Here is a 14,525-nt window from a genome sequence, read left to right on the forward strand (position 1 = left end):
ACCAAACCCTACCCTCCTAAATCCTGGAAACAGGCCGAAACGAATTGTGCTAAAACTGTACCCAGGACCTGTAATCCCAGATGGCATGGCTGCTAGTGATCTGTGCTCAGTCACTGGCAGAAACTCTCCCGGTTTCTTGGATTTTGTGGTAAATGCTGGGTGTAGGAGTGGTGCAGCAGTTAGTGCTGCTGATGCCAGGTTCCTTAATGGAATTTTCACCCTTTCCTGTCACCACGCGGGATTCCCCAGCCTCTCCAGTTTCCTCTACATCCCCAAGGGTAATTTGTTGCTGCAAATTGCCCTGGTATAGGTCATTGGCAAAAGATTCAAGGGGATCTGACGAACATGTGTAGGAGAATTAGCTGCAGGGAGCCAGGAAAATAAGGAGAGAGGGAATGGGATTGATGAGATTGCTCTGCTGGGAGCCAGCATGGTTCAATGGGTCGAATGGCTTTCTTCTGCGTTGTAATAAGTTATAAATACTCAATAGGGCGAGGAAGACTGAAAAAGCAAATTAACCCTACAATTAACCTTATTATTTCAACGCAATCTGGAAAGTTGACATCTGTAAACTGTGAATGGGAGCCACACAAGGACATAAACAATTTAAAAAAGTCACACAAACACAGCTTGGGGAAACTCAAAAATCATCTATTAGTGCAAAAAAACATATCATTAAACAAGTTACAGTACAGTCTTCAAAAAGTAACAAAGTCTTGACTGCTTTGCAAAACTAACCCTGAAGAGGAGTGAAAACATTACTTTTGTTTACAAATGGGTTTGAAATCTGCTCGGTGCCTGTAATGAGCCCTGGAAATTATCTGCAGGGATGAGTTCCTCTGTTGCACTCTGGCATCCTGCTGATTTGGAGCCGATCCAGCAGAAACGATCGAACTGGGAAGTCGAATGCTCCCAGCCTCAGCAAAAGTGACTGTAGGAATTAAAAGTTTTAGAGAAGAATTCAAAAGTTAGGCAAGAAAAACCACCTGTCAGTCCCAGGACACAAATTAGACTTAATAGAATGCCAGACTGCATTCTAACTGCCTTTGTGGCCCTGAATTAGATTACTCCAAATGCTTCTCATGGGTTTGCAACGAGCTCGGATATTCAAAGGGTTCTCCCTCCCCATTCAGTGCTGATAACTTTTGGGAGGTATTGGTGGCATGAATTTGCATTTTCAGTGGGTGGGGACAAGCTGATCAAATCACCACCTTCTGTCTGATCTTTGCCCTCTCTTAATGGCTCCTGCTAGCCCATGATAAAGTGTCTTGATTACACTCTCTAAATGCACCGTGCACAGTTTGTGGTGTTGCATGAAGCTAAATGCTTTAATGGGCCATTAATGTGGGTGAAGGGAAACAAATGTTTCAATGGAAATTCTGTGAAATCCGTTGCAAATATGGACACCTTTTGCTGTTCCAGTTCCATTCCTTGACCATGCAGATCAATGGGGTGATTAATATTGACACCAATGCACTAGGAAAAGCCTGATGTACGTGCTGGAATTTTTGGTATAATGGAATATCAAACGGAAGTAGCTGTGTCCTACTCTGATGTTGCTCGTGACTTGATGATATATTGATTATGTGATTCTAGTTGTTTATTTCAAGACTACCCAGTCAGAAAATGAGCTTTGGTAGAGTGAAATGGGACAATGACTATTTTGTGTCACTTTAAAGAACTTCCCAGCATGAATTGAGTTTGCCTGTCTGATGCCAGTTCAGTGCTGGGGAAACCGGGCTGTGTTGTCCAGGCGTGGCCACTATCAGTACATGGAGCTTAGAAAAATATAGGGCTATGGGTAACCCTAGTAATTTCTAAGGTAGGGACATGTTCAGCACAACTTTGTGAGCCAAAGGGCCTGTATTGTGCTGTAGGTTTTCGATGTTTTCCACTAGAGGGCATAGATCAAAGGCTAGAGACTTAAAAGGGACATCAGGGGCAGTTTCTTCACTCAAAGATGATGTATACTTGGAGCTCCTAGAAATAGTAGCAGGCACTTTGGCAACGTTTAGAAGATATCTAAATAAGTACATGGATAGGAGAGATGTGGAGGGATTTGGGTTAAACGCAGACAGGGACTAGCTCCCTAGGCATCAGTGGGTGAGTCTTTCCATGTTGTGTGACTCCAAGGTTTTTGTTGCTCAATGCTGGACTGGAATCTCACTATGCCTCATGCTTCTCCTCCACTGATTGGCCCAGCCTGCAATCACCACAAGCATCTGATCCGCTGATAGACTTGATTTCACCCTAAACTCCCAAAAGGGCCTGGTCTTCCCCCAATAGAGCTTCAGACCATCAACCCTTACTCCAGTCATATTAGCCCAGATTGACAGCCCTTTCCTCACCCTCCATCAACTCTGAACCTCTGGTTCCACCATCACCGTCTCTCCAACCACATACCTGATCAGCAACCCAACCCCTGCCCAAGGGGACCCACACTTGTTCTCTCTCTCTCTCTTCCAACACCTCCCCTCTCCCGGCCTGCCTTGGTTCAGGAAGAACCAGGATGTAAACTGTGCAAACCCTGATCAGAAGCCAAGTTCTGGTCTCAGCTCAGCTGATGTTCACTGCAGTGAACTCACAACTGACGATTGCTGGCATGTCACACAGCGGCCGTTCAGCGGGCCAACAGAAGACAGTGCTACATTGTCCGCACTTACAGCCCCGACTTAAATTTGTGAATTGGCCACAAGAGGGGAGTAGAGAGCAGTGGGTGTTTATATAACCGTCCATCTGGAGACAAAGGAAATGAGAATTAGAGGGTAACCAATAAGACAGCAGCAACACTTCAGTAGTTTGTAGGTAACTCAGGAGCTGCATGTTTACAAATCTGCAGACCACTTGGCTTTGCTAACATGATTCCTGATCATGTGACAGCCTCACTGAACCAGCAGATTCGTTACTCAATGTACATCAGGACATCCCATTCAGCTACAGTGTCAGTCTCCCTCGGCAGTGGCTTACAGACTTTCTGTCACCCTTTGCCCAGTTCAGCTGATGCTACATCGCTTGTGAAATGGAAGAAACTGGAGATTTGCATCTACTGGGCTGGACTAGATGGATTGGAATCCCTCACATTTGACACCAATAGTCACCAGAGACAACGGGTACAAGCCCACACAGGCTGCTGTGCTGGTGGTAAGGCCTACCCTTCCCATAATTCCAGCCACATTAGGGTGAGAGGAGGAGATCAGTGAAGGTGAGAAACGGAGAACAGTCACAGTAGAGATGGAATAAACCTCTTTTACAATATGAAGCTCCTACGTCATGAATGGAATTAGACTGGCACTTAATGACCATCCAAACTTTACATCAAGGTTTTAATGCAAGGAGTTGGCCTGTTCTCAGTCAACACTGATCATATAGGGCAAGCAGGAGGCAGCAGGAACTGGGAGAGGGGTCATAATATTTCTCACAAATCTTTCGATCACTATTAGTTGTGGGTGGGAAGTATTGAGGTCACCAGGCAGAAGAACAAAACTTTTTAATCACGGGGTGCTCATAATTGAACTCAAATCCATGCAAATTTTGCTGAACAATTCTACCAATTGGAAACATGAAACAAGTTACTGGTGTGAGAGAGAATGTAACATCCAAAAGCACTCCAAAAAAGTAATTACACAGTTCATACTCATGTTATCACAATATACAGAATACAGATTTTATTTTCCATACTAATTTTGGAGAAACTTAAAAAAAGACATTCAAAGTATTTAAATAAAAAAAACTTTACACTTTCAGGCTACACCCAAGGAATATTTCTTTAAGATCTATGACAGAATTTTTTTAAAATCAATTTTCTTTAAAAAGATGAGATGCAGGTTTGGTAATTGGAATAACCAAATTAAGAAAATAAATATAGTTGCAGACAGTTCTTGTCCTACAGGAGTTATTTTGATGGGCAGTTTTAGGGAGGGGTGAGAGGAGAGAGGGTGATAATGAGATGCTCATCAAAATTTCTCGAGCAAATTTCAAACCTTGGATCCCACCCTATGATAGAACCTGAGAAAATACCCATCATCTGTTACAGTACAGCATATCATTACACGATGATAACAGTAAGGCATACATCATTCAGCCACAGCAAGAAAACACAAGACTTTGGAATCTACTGGACCTGGTTTCCTTTCCAGTTCTTGAGCTCCAGTGACATGGAGAAAGCAAAGTAAAGGGGAGGTACTGTCTCAAAAATCTAGCATTTTGAAAAGGTGGAAAAAAATCTTTTAAAGCCCAGTTATTTAATTTCAAATTCCGAACTCTGTTGTTTTACATTTGACCAGCGTGATATGTGAACAAGGAAGGCATTTGAAATGTTATGCAGGTAACCAGGTAGCAGGTATCAATGCCAGAGAGGGCAAGTGTGACTACTGAAGAGAAATGAGACTCTCGGGGACAAAGATTTTATGCATTCATACATCACTCCTGTCTCTTACATCTTTAGAGGACATGTTGTCCCATTAGCACTAGATTAACTTTAAAACAAGAAAGGAAAAGGAATGTCAAACATATTCAGCATTTATTCAGGAACAATGACATCACAGACCATGTAAAATGCCAAAAAGGTGCAATTTTCCCCCCCCAACAGAGCTTGGGCTAAATGTTGGATAGTGGACAGAAAAAGATGACCATCAAGAGGCATTCTCATACAGAGGACTGGCAGGCTCATGTACATCAGAGACTGACCACCCCCTCCCTCTGCAGAATTGTAAAAGGTAGCAGTACTGTCAGCAGAAATGCCAGGGTCATGCATACCTCATTCCAATCTCCAGAGATGATACCATACACTCTCCCATTTTGCTATTTGCAAGGCATCTCAAAAAGTTTAAGGAAAATCCACATGGCTGCCAATACAGGTCAGCTTTAATCCAGCCATCCTTGTGATTCTGTTTCCAGCTTTAAAACAATTGCCTTTATAGTTTTAATTCTTACAGAGTAAAACAGCTCTGTTGTTGTCTGTTCTGTTTTAGTGTAGATGATGTGGTGGGTTCAAGTTATAAGGAACCATGAGACCATGCAGATTACAGCTTTTTGTACAAGCTGGGATGCCCAGTTCTGCTGAACCTGCCGTATCATTTTAGGAAGAGGTTTGGGAAGGTAGGGAGGAGATTAGGGAGTTTGTGTCAAAAACATGAGAGTGGCAAGCCCCCACAGAGAAGAAAAGCAGGAGAAAGTCTAATATAATAGCAATATTCTGCTTTTGAAATGATTAAATATAATGCTAATGAATGTGGTGGAAAACATTACAGTATATTGATCAAAATCAACTATTATAATGAAAAACACTTTAAATCAAAAGATAGAACTAATTAAGAATTTCACTCATCAGAATGATTAAAGCAAAATTAGGAGCTTCAAGAACTGACAGAAACAGTTTCCACTGAGTCCCAAAGCCCTTATTCCAAAGCGCATTATTATAAATACAAGTCTCCAAACATTCCCAAGCTGCCAATTGTGTAGAATAAAATCCTGTAATCTTCACATGCTCCCTATTTTGCTTGTGTGTTTTTATCATTTTTTAAATCTTGCCCGTTGTATTTTTTTGTTGTATAATTTATAAGGTTGTGCAGCAGTCAAATGCAAGATATGAAACTTAAAACTGGAAAAATTAATAATGGGCAGAAAAATTCAAAGTATACAATATATGCATAACAGTTCTCAATTTCTTTGGATTTTTCAGTATAAAAGCTATGTATTTTGGACTATGCTGATTGATTTAGTGGTTTTATTTACAAGATTTACCGATAGCCCAAAGTGCAATTTGAAATTCTCTCTATTTCTCCACATACCCAGTTTAAGAGTCTATGCACACACAGTATGGAATGTCCCCTCTCTGCTTTGGCAATGAATTACACACAACATGCCACCTTGCGTCTAAGCTCCTTTGCTTGGATTTTGGAATAAAGAAGGGAAACTCATGAAACACAACAGTAAGTTTTCTAAAACAAACTGCTGGAGGATCCCTGCATTGAGATCTGAAACATCAACGATTCCTCCTTCCACCCCCCAAACAGATGCTACTCAATATCCAGAGTTCCTCCAGAAGTTTGTTCTCTGCTCCAGATTCCAGCATCTGCAGTCTCGTGCCCCCAGTAAGTTTTCTAAATCCTAATTAGCTTCAATTACTGCATTTCATCCAGATGTTACACAATTAGGAGGGCTGAGGAACTTAAAGCTCAAGAAGAGCACGCAAAGCCATTTAGCCTAATGAAGATTATTTCTCTAATACATCAACCCTCCTGGCATTGCATCCAATTGCATCTTGAAGTCCTCTGTATCTTTTGCTCTTCACATCATTGCCAGACAGAAGATAACAAAAACTTTGTCATTTCTGGGCTAACAGCTATTTTTCAGATGCATCTTAACTTCACTTCTCACTGATGAAACAGCTCTGACACAGGGTCGTGGGCCGGAAACTTTAACCGTGTCTACATTCTGCCTAACCTGCAAGACAGCTCCACACCTTCTGTTTTTGTTGTTGAAACAGTGATTTATTCATTCTACGTTTTACTGGTATCTTTGGGCTGCTAAAAGCTAGCTCTTTGCTCATAGCTTGTACTCTTTATGTGTACAATGGTTTTGTTGCATTATGCCTCTCCTCTACATGCTCCATTTGGTTTATTCAATAAAACTCCAAAATGAAATTAAAATATTCATTCTAAAGTATGGTAAAAAAAATCAGTGATATTCTTGTGATCTCAAACTCTAAGGTCACTGGATGTCACAATAAACATCTTAGGATGGAGATAGATTCTAAATGGACACAATAAGGAACTAGACAATAACTCTTTGCTGCAGTAGCATTCTTGACACTCTTCTCTATGATTACATGTGACAAGATGTGGAGTGGCCAGATTGCTGATTCAACTAGCACAGGGGTGTCAAACTCATTTTAGGTCACGGGCCGGATTGAGCAAAATGGAGCTTCATGGGGGCCGGATCAGTCGGACGCGTGCAAACGCAGCTTTCGTTGCCTCCGTTTTTTCAGCCTGCTCTCATGTGTCTCAGTTTCTGCTATAACTACAAAGTGTTTCACTTTACAAATTCTGTTTCTTATGAAGAAGACTGCCGAGCAAGACTGCCGAATAAACACTAAAAACCCTGAAAACCTGGTACCTGAATAAACTCAGCATTAGCCATATCATACGCCATAGGTGCTTTGATTACTGGGGCCAGCTTTAATAGTAATTAGATATTATCTCGCGGGCCAAAGATAATTCTACCGCGGGCCGGATTTGGCCCGCGGGCCTTGAGTTTGACATATATGAACTAGCAGGACTGAACAAAAATTAGCAGATTTAAAAATGATTAGACCGTTTTCAAAATTCAGACCGAAATAAATTACATGAATTTTTACGTTGTGATCAAACTGATCTCAACTCCTTCAGTGGACGTTAGAAAGGTATGAAACAATATTTGATCTACTAAATGGCCAACAGGGGGAGTTCAGTTCTATAAGATTTCCAATGTACTGCTTAGAAATAGTTTGCAATATTTCAGTTTCCGGATTCTAACAAATCAAAAGTTATTAAATGTCAGTCATTATCTGTTCACATTATAGAAAACCAGGAATGGGAGAGGGTAGGCTTAACAATGTGCTTATTAATCCATCAAACACTCATTAAAAATAATTAAAATTCTGCAGCAGGAATGTTTTCTGACTATCTGTTCACAAGGCACCAGTAAATAAAACCTACCGATACTTACAGATACTAAAGGGGTTTATTACTCACCTTCCAAGGAACCACAATTGAAATGATGCCAAATCAGAGCATTTTAATAGTTTTGGAGCATGTTTACACTACAGATTAATTCTAAGGGTGCAACACAAATCTGAAGTTGTACCCAACCCAATTCTACAGTCAAATGCCCTGGAGGGGCAGCCTCTCATTTGACAAGATACGGTGGGCCAAATGCAATGCAGCACCAAAATCAGCTTCAACAAAAGCCTCGTGTTCCGATGATTTAGCTTTGCATAGATTTAAAGTGATTTAAATGAGAGCTCGTTTGACTAAAAGGGACATATTCAGAATGATGTGATAGCAACATTTGTCAACAGCACATATTAATCACACATCACTTCCCTAAATGTGCACTACAGGGTTACAACGTGTGTAATCCCAGCTGTGTGTGACTTGTAATGTCCTAACTTGTATCCAATATGGTTTTGAATTATGACTGCCAATTCTTCTAAACTGTTCTGGGTTCTTACGGGATTATAGATAGGAAATATGCATCTTTCAATTCATTGAATATTTTTATTTATTATATAGCTTTATGAAATATCTCTGCCTTTCTCTCATTGTTTAGAATGTTTGTATGCATCCTCAAAATGGACCACATTAAACAAGCCCCGTTGATGTGCCCTATTGCTTAGTGCCCTAACCTCTCGCTAATTTACTACCAAGTTTTCTTGTATGTGCTGAGTTACTACATTAAAGGTGCTATACAAATGCAAGTTGAGATAGGCTGGCGGGGTGGTGCTGCTTAAGGTGGCAGGTAGTGTGACGAAACTCTCCAGTGTGCTTAGCCAAGGCTGTACTGGCTGATCAGGAGAAATCTGAGTGTTCGTTCCCATGGCCTGCAGATGAAATGGGACAACGGGGGAGGACAGGCACCAGACGGAAAGCCTGGAGTTAAAGAGGTGACAAAACCTGAGAGGCCACGGCTGAATTTAAGGGAGTTGAGGAGATGTAAGCTCTCCAAATAGGCTGGCTTAGTTACATGGCCAGAAGAGCTGCTGCCTCACAGCGCTAGGTTCGAGTCTGACCCCTGGCACTGTCCCTGTGCAGTTTAAACATGTTCCCTGCAACCATGTGGGTTTTCCTCCAGGAGCTCTGGTTTCCGCCCACATCTCAAAGACCTGCAGTGTAGTAGATTAAACAGCCACTGTAAGTTGTCCCGAATAGTAGAATCTGGGAGATTGATGGGAATGTGGGAAGAATAAAATGGGACTTGTGTAGGATTAGTGTAAATGGATGTTTGGTGGTTAGAATGGACTCAACAGGCTGACAGGCCTGCTTCTGTTTTATATGATGTCATTTCTCCAAATCAACATTTATGTTAAGTCTATAAATTCACAAATTGTTTAAAGTGAAGTGAGAGATGTGCTACTCTGAAACTGAATTCTACATTAAGCCTGTGAGGAGGACCTGGAGACACAGGTTCCAACTCGTGAAAGGTACTTCTGACTGACATCTGGGACTCTCACTCAAACCACCTTGAATCGGTCACCTCACGCAGTACAGGCTGAGTGGCGGAGGGGGCAAACACGAGTTCATTCAAGGAAAAAGAAGCGAAGCAGCAGCTAGGAGCTTGTAAATGTCGACCTCCTTCAGGGCACAGAAGAGCAAACAAAATCTATCCAACAGTACCTGAAACCCAACTTCCAATTTCCTTTAGCTATTGAAAAAATGTTCAAGCAACGATTTAGTGTATGGCTTCAGTAGATTAAATGCATCAAGGGGGTGATTATGACAGGAGGGCATAATTAAAACAAGATCAAATACAACATATTACCAGAAAAGAAAGGCAGGCAGAACAGTTTATAATAATCCAGTGACTTGACAAAGCTCCACAGGGATAGAGATTGGGTGATTAGGTCAGGGGAAGGAGAAAGGGAGATTTTTTAATATATTATATATGTACATATATATCTGATTGCCCACATTTATATGGCTATCCACTAACTATTCTGCTCATTAAAAATCTATCATTGCCAAGGGCACAAATATTTGCAAAGGATATGCCTGTGAACCTGGCACATAAAGGAAGGTTGCTCAGTAAGTCCAGTTAAATGGTCCAGACGTTTTCGAGACCACAACTAACTGATGCTGTGTTTCATGAGGATTCCAAGTACAATGTTACTCTAATATTTATGACACTTCATCACATTTGTCATTGGGATAAGAAGTTTACAATTACATTACGAGCCTTTTCATTTGAACACTCTCAAATATACCACATTACTGCATAAAACATGCATCTTGTTTAAACAATTCTAAAATAGTTTCTCTAAAAAGAGAAACTACTGTATATTTCAGAACAAAGATTTAAGCAAAAAGAGAGCCACCAACCCTTTTCATTACACACACCTTGTTCAAACACTTTCATACAACTTCCAGAGACCGCACCTTTGCCACTGTCTATGGCTTGTATGAAAATGACAAAACGCTCCAAGCACAACATAAAATTGGGCTTTGACTGTTGGTATTTTGACCTTGCTGACTATTTGTCGACTAGAAATGCATGCTGAAGGTGTTTTCTGCAGCTAGCCGTGCCTGCTACTGCACGCTGAAGTCTGTTTTAGTGCAAAAAGAAGGAATGTGGTAAAAGGTTGCCTGTAGTGGTGTCTAACACTCAATTCCCTCAAAGCTCCCACACCTGCTCCTTTTCATACAGTGCTGAAATACACAACTTGCCCCATAAATTCACTATCAAAAAGTAAAAGGTCAATCCATTAAATAAAATCTCATTAAGTGAAATACATATTATTTACAAACCCACACCAGGACTTGGTAGCCAGAACAATTCACCCAATGTTGCTTCAGTTCTCCGTATGAGGCTAGATATGGTTGCAGGGAAGAAGCCCAGCTGGAGAGGATTTTGTGCTACAGCTAACCAATCGAGTTACCAGGCAGTTCTGGAGGAGCTGGTTATTCAGTTAATTACTCAATAGAAATTGGGAGATTTTGTCATCAATAATATACTCCAAATCTATTCTTGAATGATGAGGGTTTAATTAGAATATACATTCTAAAAAATGTTGTTAGAACTCTTCTCTTTCAAATGTCCACCTATCATTAAAACTCTGCTTTAAAGGGTCAGTAAACTCTCCCAATCTAACCGTGATAGAATGATATGAATACTTTGGAGGGTGTATTGCCTGCCTCACGCTTGTACTTGGTAATAAATTATTTTATGAGAAGTGGAGGCGTCGTTATAGAAATATTTTTCATCTAGGAGATTCATTACCAACTTTCAGCAATAGTCTTCACATTTTGTTTGGCTGGATACAGTCTGACAAAGCTAAAATTATTCATGGGATGTCACTCCATGCAAGAGAGCTGTGTGGCTAAATTTAATTACTTGAAAACAAATTCCTGATAAATATTCTCGATTAACTGGGATAAAATATTTTTTTCATAACACTTTAGGCCTCTAAGATTTCTCAGTTCTCATGATTTTCAAGAGAGAATAGCTACAATAAAATAATTTACAATTTCTGCCTTAAAATTAAATAAAACCTAATTTCTTAAAATTACTTTGCAATTTCATTATTTTTACCCCTTTCTCATATGGACCAAACTGATCAACACTGGGCAAGGGCTTTGTATGACCCAGCCCAAATTAAGCTCTTGGCTATAAGTGCAATGAGCTTAGAGGGTCTATATAATTATTATGTTACAAAATAGAATTAGTAGTTTTCTCACCCTTTCCCTTTCTCCATATTTGATTGATTAGGGATATCACTTGTAAACATTTTTACAAAGGGTTCAGATCAATAAACTGATTGAACCCTCTATATAAAAGTGCTAGGCCTTCCAAATTTATTGCTAACCTGAAAAGGTATCAGCCCTTCCCACACCATCTCACTCCCGAATCCTTTCAAATTCACTATTGTCACACATACCATACATTCAGTAAACGCTCTTTTAAAAACAACTAAATTCTTAGATTCCAAACCAGTTTGCAAAATTAGCAAAAAGGTTTGTTTTTAAAAAATAAAATGACTTGGAACCTGACTTCTGAAACAAAAAGCTAGATTTTCTTTTAAAAACTCTTAAGAAACTTATTTTACCATAATTGATCTCATTACTGCTGTTCCTGTCCTGTGTTTGTACTGTATAGTCATAAACTTGAACACTAAAAAAGTTACTTAAACCAAACTATGAATTTTTTAAAAATCATAATTTAACGTTATTTTCTAGTTGATTAATATTAGAAGTTGACCAATGCTAATACTGGGATCCTGCGGCTTTGTTGGGATAAGTACCTGTACTAGCCTTGGTCGCTGATACATTTATCAATTAGCAGAATCTGCACTGATAGCAATCATCTCACTTTGTACCAAGGATCAATACTCAGAAGTAACCAGTGCTTGATGAGTGTAGCATAGATCAACTCCTATTTAAGATTCTAGCAGTGATTTCCTTTGTCTAAACTGTAAAACAAGAGGTCTAGCACTGTACTACTAAGCTATTTCTGAAATAAAGTAAAAAAAATCCTTCTCGCCCATTTTTGTTTAAAAAGGATGAGGAACTACTAATAGAAGAAGATTTGTGCCCCTTTACCCTGCCCATCCCACCCACCTTCCTGTTACCATAATTTGGTTTAGCTTTCACACAATTGGCTTTTGCTTTCTGCAATTAAATCCTCATTTACATTCAGCCTCTCAGACTCTTCATTCTCCAAAAGCTTGGAATAATTTTCTTCAGATTGATTTTCAAAGTGCTGCGGGTTGCTGTTTTCTTCCAACTCCATGCTTGTGTTGGCAGCCTCTTCCACGATGCCCTCTCCACTGACAGGATCGGTTGATCCCTCGGACACAAGGCCACTGGTGTCCCTCACCCGAGGCTTGCGCCCTCTTGTGGAGGGGGTGCCGTTGCAGCCCTCCTTTTTAAGGTGCCTGTGCAGGTGGTCTGAGCGGACGAAGGTCTTGAAGCAGGCGTCGCACTGGTACGGGCGAAGACCTGTGTGAACGCGCATGTGATTCTTCAGGTCGTAGTTGTGTGCAAACGCAGCTCCGCACTCGATACACAAGTAGGGTTTCTCTCCTGTGTGCTTCCTCATATGAACTTTCAACTTGTCCTGTCTGTGTAATCAAGAAAACAAAAACATTGGTTAGAAAAAGGAAGGTTTTCACTTCAAAGAAATGGGTAAAACTTGTGTGATAGGTTGGTGCTGACTCGATGGGCCAAAGGGCCTGTTTCTGTGCTGCTATGGAGACAGTCCACACTGTGGCTTTTCGAATGACAGAAAGTTTCCCTGTGCACAGCAGTCCGTACACAGGATAAGGGCCTTGGTCCAGAACCACACCCCCCACCAGGGGTAAAAGAAAACCCCAGTTACCAGGATACATTGATGTTACACTTTCAAAGGAGTTCCTAGAGAGAGATTCCCGGGGACAGGGATAATCAACACAAATTACACAGCCCATTCTCAGTACTAAGTTAGCAGCTGACTGTATTCCAATCACTTCTGCAAACGTGGTACAACAATACAATGGCCTGTTTCTTCTCTCCACCCGCACTACCCACTAATTGGCACCATGCAGGATGGGGACATTCTTAATATGTGGCAGTAAATACTGTGTAATGTTGCCAAACCACTCACACATTCCTTCCTCAAATCCTTCCTCCTACAATGCCTCTGCTCAGAAGTTGATCTGCTGATGTCGCTACACTACAAACCTACTTTTGGATCAGAAATTCATTTTGTCTCCTGCCTGTTCTGGGTATTGTGCTTTAAAAATAAATGCACCCAAGACTCCAGGCAAAGCTACTTAATTCATTAAAAATTACTATTCAACTGTTCTAGTAAAATCTGTGTCTTTGAAAATTACTCCATTTACAAGTTGACGAATGCTAAGTCTCCCCCACACAGCTTCACCGCATTGTACAGAGTTGGGTGGAACAAATGATCTGCTGGAGGGGAGGGAGCCTGTGGGGTGCCCAGCACTCCCCCCACAGATGCCACTCGACCCCCTGAGCCCCTCCAGCAGCTGCTGTCACATGTTTCCAATACAAAGGTCAGTGCTTAGCAACAAAATTGTTTTGTGAAAAACCAGCTCTCTTCAATCCATGCTAAGATTCACTTGGGGTGAACTGCAGGTTGCAACATTATTGTTTGATAAATTTAGGAAGAAAATAGAATCATGCAAGTACCTTCTAAATGCTGTTAATGTACCTGCCTCAACCACTTCCTCTGGCAGCTCAGTCCGTAAACTGACCACCCTCTGGGTGAAAAAGTTGCCTCTCAATTTACTGTTAAATCTTTCTGCCCTTCACCTCAAACCTGTGCTCTCTAGTTCCTAGTTCCCCAAACCTGGGAAAAAGACTGTGTGCATTTATCCTTTCTCTGCCCCTCACCTGCATTCCAACCTGTGGTGAAAACAAGAGGGCACAGGTTTAAAAACAGAGGCCAGAGGTTTAAGACAGACATCAGGGCAAACTCTCCATGCAAAGGGAGGTGCATATTTAGAACGAGCTGCCAGAAACAGTGGTTGAGGCAGGCAACATTAAAAACCCATCTAGATAAGTACCTGGATGGGAGAGGTTTAAAGGGGTACGGGCCAAATGTGGTCACTTGGGACTAGCTCACTGGGCAATGTGGTTGGCATAGTCCAGCTGGGTCAAAGGGCTAGTTTCCATGCTCTATGACTCAAGAACCCCAAATATTTCCATAACTCAGACCCTCAATTCCTAGCAACATTTTTGCAAACATGCCACTAAACCAATGGCCCCAAATCTGAATCAACTTCTGCTACTAGCTGTGAACCATTGAAGGGCATCAGCAATCTCTCT

At 41.0% G+C, this 14,525-nt stretch overlaps 1 protein-coding gene across 6 annotated transcripts in view; it reads right to left on the bottom strand.

The window, feature by feature from the left end:
• Positions 1-635: 635 nt before the first annotated feature.
• Positions 636-14,525, bottom strand: part of LOC140740021 (zinc finger and BTB domain-containing protein 7A-like) — a 148,839-nt gene continuing 134,949 nt past the window's right edge. For all 6 annotated transcript variants that reach the window (XM_073068811.1, XM_073068813.1, XM_073068814.1 and 3 more), the window contains one exon: positions 636-12,814. In XM_073068811.1, the coding sequence (XP_072924912.1) occupies positions 12,334-12,814 (481 nt within the window). In that variant the 3' untranslated portion in view covers positions 636-12,333. The remainder of the gene's footprint in view (positions 12,815-14,525) is intronic.

This window comes from Hemitrygon akajei, chromosome 16 (assembly GCF_048418815.1).
Source record: "Hemitrygon akajei chromosome 16, sHemAka1.3, whole genome shotgun sequence".
Classification (NCBI taxonomy): Eukaryota; Metazoa; Chordata; class Chondrichthyes; order Myliobatiformes; family Dasyatidae; genus Hemitrygon; species Hemitrygon akajei.